Raw genomic sequence first — 14,326 nt, 5'->3', positions numbered from 1 at the left:
TATTGGTTATTTAATGAAAAATAGCATAATTTGGTGCATCTATGAAGAATAGCACTCAACAACAGTATTTCACTGGTAAAGTAACTAAAGTAATTTTACTTAAATTACTTAAACGTTTACTTTAAGTATGTATATATATATAGTTAAATATATTAATATAAGTATTGTAAAATGTCTTCAATTCTATCAAACAATTTTGTAATTATAATGGAATAAATAATAATAATAATAATAATAATAATAATCAAGGCTATTTGTTACAGTCTGGAGGTGGATCCAAATTAGCGATCAAAGACTTCAGATTTGACATTGGTTAACATGAACTAACTATAATCAATATATTTTTACAGCATTTATTAACCTGTGTTAATGTTAGTAAATAAAATGTACATGTTCATGTTATTTTACAATACATTAACTGATGTTAACAAATAAAACTTTTGATCTTAAAAATGTATTAGTAAATGTTGAGATTAACATGACACAAGATCAATAAATGCTGTGGACATATTGTTCATTGTAGCTCATGGTAAATAATGTTGTTAACTAATGTCAGCAAATGAACCCTTATTAATGTGTTACCAGTGTTTTATTAAATAAATTTAAATAAATCAGTAATAAAAATTGGTTCTGATTATTCAATATAAAAAAAAGTCCATAACTGAATCAATATTGGTCAATGTCTACATACAACACACAGAAGAGAATTAAACAGTAGAAGTGCAGAGGTAGGCTTACTATTCGAGGTGTGAACGGTGGTGTGATCTCTCGTTTGTTCAGCTTCTCCCAGTCCAGTCCTGTGAAAAACGGATGTGCAGTAATGGCCTCTTCCCCTCCATCTCTTTCCATGCAGCCTAACCGACACGCTGGGTCTCTGGTGAGTAACTGGGTAGATAGCAAACACAAATCTTCATTATTAAGCTTTTGAACACAGTGCTTGAAGAGTGTACTTGCTCAATCTTTGCAAATGTAGGCATTTATTTGAAATGCAAAAGAAAAGAAAAAAAAAGTGGTAACAAATGTTACCTTAAAGTGAGACTTATACCTGATTTCACAGAAAATGTTTTTTTTGCTATAAATTAATGTACTGTATATAAGTTGGTTCAGTTATGTTAAATAGCATTGTAGACTTGAATAAAACCAATTAATTTAGATGTTACCATTTTTAGATTACCACTTTTTCATTGCACTTGGTTGCCAAAATGGTCTCTGTCATACTGGTCTGCAAAGTTTACTGTCCACAATACTGTATAGATCAGATCACTGACTTAAGCCCTTGGAAAGGAGATTTTGGGATATTACTCCACTTATACGAGAAGACCTCTACTTAGTCACATGATGTTAATCCTTCTACCATGACACAGCTCTTTAACCCTTCATGGAGCACAATGTAAGGAGGCACAAAGGGCAGGGATAGCCTGTGATAGTGACATCTTGGGTCAAACAGCAGCAATGGGGTCTGCTCACAGGCTGTGCTCTCTGCTCCTTATTAGCCTCATCAAGTTTTACTGGTGCTTACATACAACTGGCCAAGACCCTCAGAACTGCCAAGAAACATGTTCACTCTGAGCTCTTTAAATGAAGCAAGATTTGAGGTTATTCTGCTGAGAAGAAGAATCAGAGCTTGTTGAAGAATAGAACAGAATCAGGTTTCAGTATGAAGACCTCGAGTAGATTTTTTCTGAAATGTTTGCACAATGGAAGAGGAAGAGAGTGGTTTAATCATAAGACGTCACTGCCAGGAAAGTCACAGATTTCCCAACATAGCTGCCTGAGATGCAAGTCCAGACTCTGGGTTGTGTCCTTAGAGTAAAAGTAAAGAGACTGGTGTAGTAAAAGTCAGATAAATGTACTTGTAGTACAAAACAATGGATTCGATTCAAGTGGGGTCTTTGAGTACGCTTACATTAAAGCTTTAATTGAGACAGGCCTTTCTTTGTGTGATTGAGCTACAGTCTAGATAATCAAATATTTGCATGCATCTCACCTCTGTTTGGAGCATGTGCTTAGGCCAATTGTATTCCAATTAACGTGTAAACATACTGGACGAAATACCCGATTTACATGCAAATCAATAACCCGCCAATGCACGTAACCCCGTTTACAAGACTGTATAAAAAAAACAGGTTGTTGCCTGCCTGGTGGTGACGTCAAAACGTAAGCATCCATGTATTACACTCTGTTCATTATGTGAGTTGTGCTGTTAAATAAAGCATAAAAAACCCCAGTATTTGAGAGTATTTCAAAATGTCAGCAGGAAAGACTCTCCTCTAGTATTTGAGGTTTCTACAACTGTACCACTTGTCCTTTGGCTGCATGAGAAGAGAACACATTTTCTATACTTCTTGGGTCAAGAAAAAGTCAGAGTTTACTCGCCTACCGTGAAACACTCGCTGTGGCTGGATGCGCTTAATCTGCCATATAAGGACGTATTTCTCTCACATGTCACACATGCACACTTCAATAAGCTGACAGAACGCAGATTAAGGAGTTTACATGCTGGGAGAAAAAGTGGAAATGGGCAAAAATCTAGCTGTGTCGATCAGTTTATTCTTAAGCTGTTTATGACCTTACGGTGTTAAAGAAAAAAGGTTTAACACGTTTACATGACCACACACGTTGTCGGCTTATTAAGCGGTATCGGGTTAAGAGCGTGCATGTAAACGTGCAGTGTTTACGAAGAGACATTTTATAAAGACAAATTGTTTTGGTCTGACTTATTTTAAGTCACCATGTGTAATCAATCTGATTTTTTGACTGCAGATCTGGACTCACTCCTCTAAGGATGTCCTCTGCCTCGTTGCTGAGCCAGGATGAATAAATGATCTCTTCTTTGAGGATGCACTCAAACAGCTCGTCCTCAGTCTCCGCTTCAAATGGAGCATGTCCCGACAGCATCTCATAAAGCAGCACGCCCAGAGCCCACCAGTCCACTGATACGCCATACAGCTCCTCCAGGATGATCTGAGAGAGACACACAGCATTAAACATCTACATGTGAAGAGAACACGCACACACACACACACACACACGCGCGCGCACACACACATTAACTATCATCTTATATATCCTCTTATAGTAATGTTCACCTCAGGTGCAATATAATCTGGAGTCCCACAGAAGGTGCTAGTAAGTTTTCCATTAAAGATTTCCTCTTTGCACATGCCAAAATCTGCCAGTTTGCAGTGGCCATGTCTGTCCAGGAGAATATTGTCCAGTTTCAGGTCCCTTTAAAACACAAAACAGAATGACAAAACTCAAATTATTAATAAACAGTAAAATAGTACTGGGTGTAACCATCAAGTAAGTGACAAAAAGGTAAAAGTTATTGTTATTAAATATCAATAATTAATAATTTACTTTTTTTTTTTTTTACTTTGGTTAATTACAGATGTTTTCTGCACTTTCTTCACTTATTTTGAGACAAAATGTGTGCAACTCTGCTGAAAGGATTTAAACATTAAAATGCATCAAATGAAGCAAAAAGTAATACACTCTTATCGGAAGCTAAAAGCATTATTGAATGCTTTACATAGCCAACATATTTTATTAAACAGCTGTCGATTTTGTATAATTTTTTGATTGAAAGAAATTACAACTGTAATTCATGTGTGCCTACACATAAGTCATAAGTAACAAGCTGAAAGACAGCCTGCGGTAGCACGAACAATGTAAACTAAATATCGCAAAACATACAATAGTGAATAACAAATGAGGTTCACATGGCATTGACGCACAATGACAAATGAGCGTGTACTGCAATGCTTGCATGCGACACAAGTGTGTAGAGTAATCAGCAAGAGGAGTATCATTCAGTCTCCTGTCATCAGAGAAGGAAAGGCCATATTGATCCAGTGGAAAAGAGAATGACGGAATGTATATTGGATTAACAGCTTCTTGTGGCCAAAGGTTTCCAAGGAAATGTGGTCTAATTTCATTAGAAAACAATTAACAGAGAACACATTGAGAGGTGACCTCTTTACTGTGTTGTTAAAAGTGCATGACTGTGCTGCATTACTCAGTAAACAACAAAGAATAGAGTGTTTTACAACAACACTATACACACGTGTTGGTTCATCTCCCATTACTTCGTTCAGTCAGGGTAACACTGGAGCCTCAACACTGGACAAAATATCCCCACAAAGACGTCAATATCCGAAATCCTTGTATTTATAAATCATATTAAGATATATAGATATACTAAGATATACTGTATATTTATTTGAAAATGAAACATTAAAACACAATGTTTGTGTGTGTGTGTGTGTGTGTGTGTGTGTGTGTGTGTGTGTGTGTGTGTGTGTGTGTGTGTGTGTGTGTGTGTGTGTGTGTGTGTGTGTGTGTGTTTCTGGAAACTTGTTTCTTCTCAAATAATTTATACAAATGTTATTCTCAAGTGTTATGAATCAGGTAATTTACACAAATGGAAAAGAGAAAGAAAGACAGAGACTACTACAAAATCAAAAAGATATCTTAACTTCCTTTACTTTATGCCTAGTGAACAAGCACTGAGACATGCAGAGACTCACGCTCACAGTTTCTCACAGGGCTGGCGCTGGCAAAAATAACAGCATGGCAAACTCACCAGACTGGCCATCAACCACAGCCCGAATCTGCAGCTGGAGAACTGGCAGAACTATTGCAGAGCTCGCAAAATGGGCAAATCTCTCTTCTGCTTAACCATCATTGACGTAACCGAATGCTTTCCTCTCTACGTAAAACAACCCAAGACTCTTGCAATGTTGCAACAAAAGTCTTCAAACACCAAGTATTCTGATTTTAAAAAAGGGTTTATCATTTAATTAAAAAAAGAATAAAACAACAAAGGAGAGTTTGTCATTTCTGATGCCCTTTTGGAAACCAGATATAATTTAGCAACAGTGGAACAATTTGAGAGGTCAATAAACACTCTGCATTTGCACATTATCCAAGCCTCCGGGTATAACAGGCTTACTATTCAGTGAAACTAAAACACTAAAGTCATTAATGAACTCTTCATTTCCTTCATGCACTGTCCATTCTTTTTGAATAAATCCAGTATAGTCTAGTCCTCGGATTAGAGCAGAGCCAGATTACACAGCATTACAGCATCTAATATAAGATCAGGGTTAAGTAAGGTGAAGTGGAGAGGAGCAGCTTGATGACACAGAGGTCAACGAATCGTTGTATTGCTGGTTTTATAAAAGGTGTGTTACAGGTTTCCCTTCAAAATCAATGCTGAAATATTGTGATGGGATTTTTAATATTTATTCAGAATAATATGTTGTGCTATATTGCACTTTGTAACAGAAAAAGAGTCATGTGATAAAACCAGAGCAGTCCACAGGCCGCTCTCTCACTCTCCCTCCCTTGCTCTCTCTGTCTTTCTGAGTAAACAGCTTATGTAATAATAACTCCATTGCATGCTGGGCAGGCCTGTGACGTCAGCTCAAGTCCACACTCAAAATGTCCCCATAGTCCTCTTACAATACAACACTGCCATCTTTCCCGGGACTCTGCTCTTCTCCCCATAAGCTTCACTTCACAGAAGCGTTATAATTACCCTAAAATAATTTGCTTTAAAGCCCAATAAAATCGAAAGGAAAGGTGAGAGTGGCCATAAAGAGGCCCATATGATTGTAAAGACGACAGAGGGTCAGCAAAGTTCACTGGAATTCCAGAAAAGACCCCACAGGGAAGCTTGTAAATGCTGCGAGCCTCATTTGAATGGCAAAGCAGTTTGCCAGATCTGTTTATATTTGGGCTTGGCTTGGCTCTATTACAAGGGTGATCGGAAAGCTTATTCAGGTAGACAAAGGTCATGTGATTACTGCCAGGAAGAGCTCAATGTTCCGACAAGGAATAAGAAGACTAAGTCTAGGGCGGAGACTGTCTGTAAAATCTGACGAAATGTGTCAGGACATGCGTAGACTGAACACATGCGCATGTCAAAGCAAACAACTGAAGGGCAGTTGCACTAGGGTGTGAAAATCTACAGTAATTTCAGATGAACATAATGAATTTCAAATATTCTTTCCTTCTGACAAAGGAATCACATGTTTTGTACATTAAAACAGTCTGGAAAGATAAGCTAACTTGGACAGCTAGCTCCAAAATAATGTAGCAAAATTTAAACCAGAGAGAAAAGATAAAATAATGAGATGATATGTGTGGCATTAACATGATCCACAGTATTCCTCACCTGTAAATTATTCCTTTGGAGTGAAGGAACTTCAGGGCCGAAATGATCTCCGCGGCATAAAACTGTGCTCGTGGCTCATCAAAACGCCTGCACTTCTGGATGTGGAACATGAGGTCACCACCATTCACAAACTCCATGACAAAGAATAACCGATCCTGGGAAATGAAGAGCACAGGTTAGCAAATACAGAGAAAAATAATGTGGAAAAACATGTTATAAAGTATAAAAGAGTCAAATACAAAGGAATATATTCAATATATTCATTCTATTACTTCTTCCAGCATTAATAAACATGTAAACCTGTAATATGTACGGTATTTGAACTTGTGTTCTATAACACATTGATGCTATTAATGTAAAAATGACTGTAAACAACGATTTATATATTATATTTTACACAAACATCTATTACAATTATAAAACATTTATTTAATATACACAACTGTTCAAAATTTTATAAATGTCTTTACTGTCACTTTTTATCAATTTATCAATAGTATGATCAAATGTAAGTCAACCAAAAACTTGCATCACTTCCTGTTAACGTTTTCGGTATGGAAAGCAGGAAGTGAATACCATTACTAACCAAGACGCTCCATCTACTGTTTACATTGGGTATTGCAACTGAGATCACTAATTTAGATTATTTCTAAAGTTTGTCTTTTGGGTGGCTTTTATTTTAAATGATGCTCTCAGAAAGAGCAGTAATCTTATGTACTGTATATCAAGTATCAGTAGCATTTGATAGCATTAAATGGACCAATTATTCAGCTGTCAGATTTTTAACCCCAGGAAATATTCGCATTAAGTTTCAGGAGACTGAAGTATGTTTCAGGAGATTGAAGATAAAACAAAAGTATTTCAGGAATGTAAACAATTTTTTTGACATGATGTCAAGGGGTTTTGCCAAAAAGCATTGTGTTTCCTGGTTGAGTGAGGGAAATGGAGTGTCTACATTCAACAACACTTGTCAATGTGGGAACCGTGATGACATAAGTTAACCTCTACTGCAAAGTCTAGCGTGATTTCTTCTAGGCTCACGTTACAGATTAGCTACCCGATAACATGTCAACAAATCATACACCGAACAGAATTCACCCCTGACCGGATGACGGCATTTACTCTGGTTTCCCGAAAGCTGTTTGAGAAGGATTTCTAGATTCTTCTATTGTCCTATGAATGAATTTTTATAACAATGAATCAAACTTTCCTTTATCAGAGTTCAGTCAATGTACACTGTAATGATACTGGTCATTTTCTGTGAGGACATTATCTGTTAAGTTTACAGACATTTCCTTTTCCCTAAAACATGACGCAGCGTAATGCGTAATTCAGGGTAATTCAAGGGTAAGCCTTATGTATGGAATATGGGATTTATCAAATCTTTTACAATATATTGTCATTATTTTACCTCTATTCATCATATGACATGCTATTAGCACCTTAAATCCGTTTGAGGATTCTTACCACATTCTGAAAGCAGTAGTAGAGCTGTGTGAGAAATGGATGTTGGTGGGCCAGAGTCAGCACTCTCTTCTCAATCATGGTTGCCTCGACATCATCGTCTTGCAGTATGACATCCTTCTTCAGCATTTTCACAGCAAAGACCCTGTGGTCACTTTTTAGACGAGCCAACATCACCTACAGATGCACACATATACACATCTGTGTTTAAAAGTGCCAGGACATATTGAGAATTTATAATCATCAAATGCAAGGGAATGTAATCTTGGTAATGAGGCATAGTTGCATGTGCAATACCTTGCCAAAGCTGCCTTTTCCCAGCACTTGTAAGAAACTAAAGTCTTCCAGACCAACTTTAACAGTCTCGTCTTCTTGCTCCTCAAATGCTGGTGGTATGCTTTTAATGGAGTTCTGAGCCTTTGAGCCTGTCATGTGCAGAGAACTCTATGGAGAAAACATACGGAGAAATGTACTCAATGTACACAAATTTGGAGAAATATCTCACAAAGTGCATATAACCAAAGCAAATATTATTGATATTCGAGATGGCTTTTATGAAGATACCTGAGACTTTCGTTTGGAGAGTGTGTTGAGCAATCCAATCTCTGACAATTTGCTGGCCAGTTCCGTACTGTTCACACCGCAGTTGGGTGCAACATTTTGTTCACAGCGTTTGTGGATGTTCATCTTGCAACCTGAACAAATCCACACCACACAGATGACAACAACAATCTTTGACTACAAAGCAGCCGTGTTCAAACGTATTCCAATAAGTCGAGTAAATATGTGCTTACTCTTGCAATGGAGACCCTGTTTCATCAGGCCGTACAGGAGAGATCCGCAGTGGTTACAGTATGTGGGAACTTTGTAGTTGTGTTCTCTAAACTGGTGGGGTAAGTTGACGCTGAAGCCCTGCCTTTGGCCCTGTACACAGAATAAAATGCATGTCAAATGGATCCACAAGACATAATTTTGTCATCACACATGCATTTACACACACTCACTCACTCTCTTACCTCATTTAAATCTTTCTTCATACGTGGACACTCACTTACAATCAAGTTATGACACCTCTTATGGACCACACACGCGCACACTAGAATAGTAAGGCAAAAAGTGAATGTTGCTATTCCTTGTATATGCATATGGGAAAATGATGATTCCACTAATATTAGTAACCATACACACCTTGACATTGATAACCTTGCTTTCCAATAACACCCCTGGGAAAAGATTATATTTTTATAACCACATGGCATCCCATACTTTAATTGAGGCTATGTGCATGACGATGTGTTTTCTATGTAAGTCTCACCAAATGAAGTTTTTGCAATGGCAGCAAAAAGTAGGCTGAGGAAGGAAGGTTGCCATAAACTTATGACCGTAGACTTGGTGGACCTTTCTTCTCTTTAAAGCTTTTTGCCCCTCTCTTGTAAGTTTTTTATGGGGTCTCGATCCATTCACAGCTTCATCTGTAATTGATGGCAACACTCAGTCAGCACAATCAAAATGCCAACAAAATTAATTAAAACTAAATGTTGTGGATAAGTACACATGAAAGTGGGACATTTACAAAGAATTATGAAAAGCTGGTTATGATGCTGACATTCTTTTTTTTTTTTTTTTGAATAAAACTTAAAAAAGAGATTGAATACTGTTTAAAGAAAAAAATATAACAACATCTTTATTAAAAGACATAAAATGGTGAAAAATATTTTTTTTTCATCACACCAGGTTCTATTTATAGCTTAACTGTCTACTGTAAATGTTCATGGCAGATTTGTCACAGATATATACACACATAAACAAACACTTTATATTATAATTACACATCGATAATTTATTTTTGGCAAAAGTTGTAGTTAATAGTTAGTTAAGTGAGAATTGGACCCTAATCTAAAGTGTGACCAAGATTTATATTTAAAACATTAAACATATTTATAGTTAATGAAAACAGCTAACCATCTGTAAAGGAGCCGGTGAGAGAGATGGATACATACACACTTCCCTCTGGTTCCAGATTCACCTGGAAGAGGAGATAACTGGTGAGAAACAATATAATATACTTTAAAAGCACACTAAAAACTATGTAAGTTCTGACACTATGATAAAATATCACTTTTATATCAAATATAATATCCTGTAGAGCTTCATAACATTTGTGTTTAATATTTAGCAGTTGCAAAAACAAAAAAAAACTAAAAATCTTAAACATTTTAAAATATTTTTTAGTTCACATTGATTATATAAACTGTAAAAATAGCATGATAGTCTGCACACAAACTGAAAATATTTAAATAATTTTTTTTTTAAAGCACCAGACTTTCCACTAAGCTGATAACACTGATGTTAAAGGTGATACATTTAGCTAAATGGACATGTTTTTTTTTTAGAACGAAGGATGTGGCTATACTGTTTGATGGTTATGACCATGACAGGTCACAAAATGCTGTGAGCTTTTATTACTCTTCAATGTCTGTATGTCTTATGAGTTAAGGTTGTCTGATTAACTTATATTTCACTGCAGCATATTAACAGTCGTCTCTCTCCCTCCCTCCCTCCCTCTCTCTCTCTCTCTCTCTCTCTCTCTCCCTCCCTCTCTCTCTCTCTCTCTTCTATCACAATCTGTCATTCAATCTTGCCATCTAAGTCATTTTCTCACTTCCTATCATTTAGCTTGCCCTGTGAAGTGGGAGGAATTCCTGTAATGCGAGGCGAGACAAAGAAAGCAGGACTAGCTGGTTCAGGGAGTTAAATCCATAGCACGCACCATGAAGCACAACAAGTGTTTAGGGATAGGAAGGTTTAAACATTGACCCACGACACTTGAAAAGTATTTAAAAAGTAGAAAATGTAAAGAGACAAACTCAGCAATGCATAAGGCACATCGTTTTCAATATTACATACACATTATCTAGGTTGCCAGGAAACTGCATAACAGATGCAAAGATTAACAAACTCTCAGCTGTGAAGCCAAAGCAGAGGTTTAACCTACCACCAACTCAGTTATATTTGGCAGCTGGCTTTAAAATGACACCAAACCACTCAGCCGAATAGAAATCAAATCATTACAAAATGTAAACTTGAGTGCTGGTGAATGCTATTGCAAGTTGTACACATGGAAAGCTTAAGATTTACAACATATGGGAGGTTTATATGGGTCAAAGAGAGGAATCTGGCTAGTTTGGTTGAGCAGCATGTTTGCACTGGTGGTACAAGTTTGCAAGCGCGTCCCCTGCAAACACTGAGTGATAAAACCACACTTGCAAAATAATCAGCACATTTTCTGCAACCTAAACTCTTCAAAATAAAAGTTCCAAAAGTCCCCCCCCCCCCACACACACACAAAGAACCTTTATTTTTAAGACTTTATACTGTCATAATGGTAATTTTAAAATGATCAGTAAAAGTTAGGACATGAAGCTGATTTTAGGTTACAATTTTTTTGATGGTCCACTTTAGACATTATATGCAACTTTGCAACTAGATTTAAATGAATTAACATTACAGTATTAGCAGACTGTTATATTAAAGTTAGGTTTTACGGTTCAGTAAAGTAGAATAAGTTGACATGTAGTTGCAGAGTTACTTATAGTCAGTAGAATGTCTGCTGGGGAGTAACAGTATAAAGTGTTAGCAGATATTAAGCAGACAGTCTACTAATACACTAATGACTGCTAGTTGACATGTAGTTGCAAAGTTACTTATATTTAGTGTAATGTCTAAAGTGGACCATCAAAATAAAGTGTTACCATATTTTAAAACTCTTATACTGTCCAAATGAAGTCTAAAGCAAATACTGTACATACTAAAAAATAATGATTTCATGTTCTATGCAAAATTTGTAACCTTGAAAAAATGTATATTTCATAAGTTTTAGTATGAAACATAACCTTAAACACCCACAAAAAAAACATCACGATCAGATTTCAAAACATAACGAGAAAAACAACTGCTTGCAAGGGCTCATTTGACCACATTTTATCACTTGGACTAAAGGGAAAGCAGACAAGAGTATGTCAAACCACACATCACCGTTTACCCGATAGATGTAAGAAAAGGTGATGCTCTGAGAGTTTCCGTGATGCATGGTGGGGTGCAACATGTGGTTCTGTGCACGACCTAGTTATTGCACAGTTGAAAGCGACAGGACCCTCTGACAAGAACACTGAAAGGCCTGCAGTCAGGAAAGACTCAAACTACAAAGAAAAGGGAGCGATGGGTTCCACATCTCTCTTACTTTGCATTCCATTGCATTTTGTATGCAAATTATATCAAAGTATTAATATCAAAAGTAAAAAAAAAACAATGTTCAGGGAATGACTCTGAATATTCCTTTCATCATTTACTCACCCTCAAGTTTTTCCAAACCTGTATGAATTATGAATTAAGATATTATGAAGAATGACGTTAACCAAACTGTGCCCCATTGACTTACATAGTATTTTTTGACAACTATGGAAGTCAGTGGGGCCCATCAACTGTTTGGTTACAAACATTCGACAAAATATCTTCTTTTGTGTTAAGCAGAAGAAAGAAATTCATACAGATTTGGAACAACTTGAGGGTGAGTTAATGATGACAGGATTTTCCTTTTTAGGTGAACTCCCTTTTACGATAGACAACAGACAAACGATAGACAAAATCGCATGCTGGAGGAGGTAACCATAGCAACAGCTGCTCGATCGATGTTTCATAATTTACATCGCTAAAACAAATAATTTTTCATGTTACAATTGTATACATCAATCAATATGTCTATAATTTATCAAACAGTCAAACAGTAAATTATGGTGATGATCATGTCAACATGTCTGCCCTAAATAACTATTGTAAAACTTCTCTTGTTCCTCTCTCTTGTATGTTTTATTTTTATTTTTTATAGTTACCACACCTCTATTTGTAGTTATATAGCCTATAGTTAAGGAACAATTATGTTATTCACAGTGAAAACTCACCCATCCTTCAAAAGTTTGTCTTGTGTTTGATGGCACTATCAGTTCGTCAAGCTGGATTCTGTAATTTGCGACAAAATCGTCGTATCCTATAGGTGTGTTATTGAAAACAGCCAGTTCCAGCTCTTTGCCATTCGAGATGTATGGGCAGAATTCATCATCGAAGGTCGGCTTGTTGGTCTTCGATTTTGTGGCGGTTTGTCCAACTTTCAGATTATCTACTTTAACAACGATGTAAGGATCCAGGTGGGTTTTCTTATGAAAGGTGTGGCGAGTTGAAAAAGTTGTTGGTTTTAAATCCACTGCCTCCCCGATACGCAGCCTCAGATATCCGTTGAATTTCATAGTCGTAGCTCCAATAGGCTATTTAATATTCGATGCAATAAACCGAATAGGCAATAAATCGAAAGATTTCACCTTTCAATTAACACGAAATCATAATAGGCTAAACTACAAAATAATACGTTCTGAAGAAACATAGAACTGACATAGTCACAGTCAAAAACCTGAAACAGCGAAACCACAGAGTGCTGAGCTTTCGTCCTTCATAAAATTGTCAAGAGTAAACCTCCCTCTCTCTGCGTGTGTTTGTGTGTGTGTGTGTGTGTGTGTGTAGTTTGAGCTATGCGAAGCGTCACGAATAGATACATGAAATGGGTAGCCTACATTCCGTGTTTGTTCCGTCATCTAGTATAACTATGCCGACAATGCGAGCATAACAAAGACAAAGTCGATGATTTGACACACCTGACTCTGTGCTTCTCCTACCAACAGACGACATAGAAATCCATTTAGAATGAATCACAATTAGGGCTAGACTCCAGTAGTTTTTTTGTTTGTTTGTTTTTTCAGTGCACAACTATTTTAATGATGTCTATAAGTAAATATGAAGCTTCAAAACATTAAATTTCTCTCGGTATGTAACAGGAGCATTAACTGCACTGTGTAACAGGCCAACATCTTTTCCAAAGAAAACAGAGCAGAACAACTTTTAATAAGATGTCAGCACTAGAGGAAAGTGAAAGTGAAAGAGAGAGAGATTTATCATTTGAGACACAAAAATGTTAAAATGTGAATGCCAGCAACATCTAATATCTGAAGTCTAATACAACAGGGTCAATATACTGTATATGTGTGCATACACGCACAGTTTATAGAATAAAACAAAATTGGTCATTATATATATATATATATATATATATATATATATATATATATATATATATATATATATATATTCACTGTAGGCCTATATATATGCCATTTTTTTAGACCTTGAATAATGCAAAGAAAACAGGTTTATAGACATTTTTAAGCACAATACTAATGTTTTAACTTCAGAAGTGTTAAGAATTCAATATTTGGTGGAATAACACTGATTTCCAATCACAGCTTCCATGCGTCAGCCTTTCATTTTGCTGTTGGGTGACTTTGCCACTCCTGGCACAAAAATTCAAGCTTCTATCTTCCACTTGATCACATTCCAGAGGTTTTCAGTGGTGTTCAGGTCTGGAGATTGGGCTGGCCATGACAGGGTCTTGATCTGGTGGCCCATCCACTTTCATTGGCCTGGCTGTGTGGCATGGAGCATTGTCCTGCGGGAAAACCAATCCTTCGAGTTGGGGAACATTGTCAGACCAAAAAGAAGTAATTTCTCTTCCAGGATAGGCTTGAGTCACACGCCCTTCTCATAGACGTCACCAATTGTCCACCAAATTTCATAGTG

At 36.7% G+C, this 14,326-nt stretch overlaps 1 protein-coding gene across 2 annotated transcripts in view; it reads right to left on the bottom strand.

The window, feature by feature from the left end:
- The window catches only part of prkchb (protein kinase C, eta, b), a 48,251-nt gene that overhangs the window by 2,261 nt on the left and 31,664 nt on the right, over positions 1-14,326 (bottom strand). Inside the window, exons 1-13 of one of the 2 annotated variants that reach the window (XM_079887341.1) lie at positions 12,604-13,226; positions 9,608-9,671; positions 8,961-9,117; positions 8,834-8,868; positions 8,662-8,741; positions 8,440-8,569; positions 8,210-8,340; positions 7,943-8,089; positions 7,649-7,822; positions 6,182-6,336; positions 3,090-3,228; positions 2,776-2,964; positions 739-885 (exon numbers count right to left, since the gene is read on the bottom strand). In XM_079887341.1, coding sequence (XP_079743467.1) covers positions 739-885; positions 2,776-2,964; positions 3,090-3,228; positions 6,182-6,336; positions 7,649-7,822; positions 7,943-8,089; positions 8,210-8,340; positions 8,440-8,569; positions 8,662-8,741; positions 8,834-8,868; positions 8,961-9,117; positions 9,608-9,671; positions 12,604-12,945 — 1,890 coding nt within the window. In that variant the 5' untranslated portion in view covers positions 12,946-13,226. Of the gene's footprint in view, positions 1-738; positions 886-2,775; positions 2,965-3,089; positions 3,229-6,181; positions 6,337-7,648; positions 7,823-7,942; positions 8,090-8,209; positions 8,341-8,439; positions 8,570-8,661; positions 8,742-8,833; positions 8,869-8,960; positions 9,118-9,607; positions 9,672-12,603; positions 13,227-14,326 lie in introns of those variants that run through there. The other variant, XM_079887342.1, reaches the window with a different exon arrangement.

This window comes from Squalius cephalus, assembly GCF_949319135.1.
Source record: "Squalius cephalus genome assembly, chromosome: 12".
Taxonomy (NCBI): domain Eukaryota; kingdom Metazoa; phylum Chordata; class Actinopteri; order Cypriniformes; family Leuciscidae; genus Squalius; species Squalius cephalus.
This window is presented reverse-complemented; position numbering and strand designations above follow the sequence as displayed.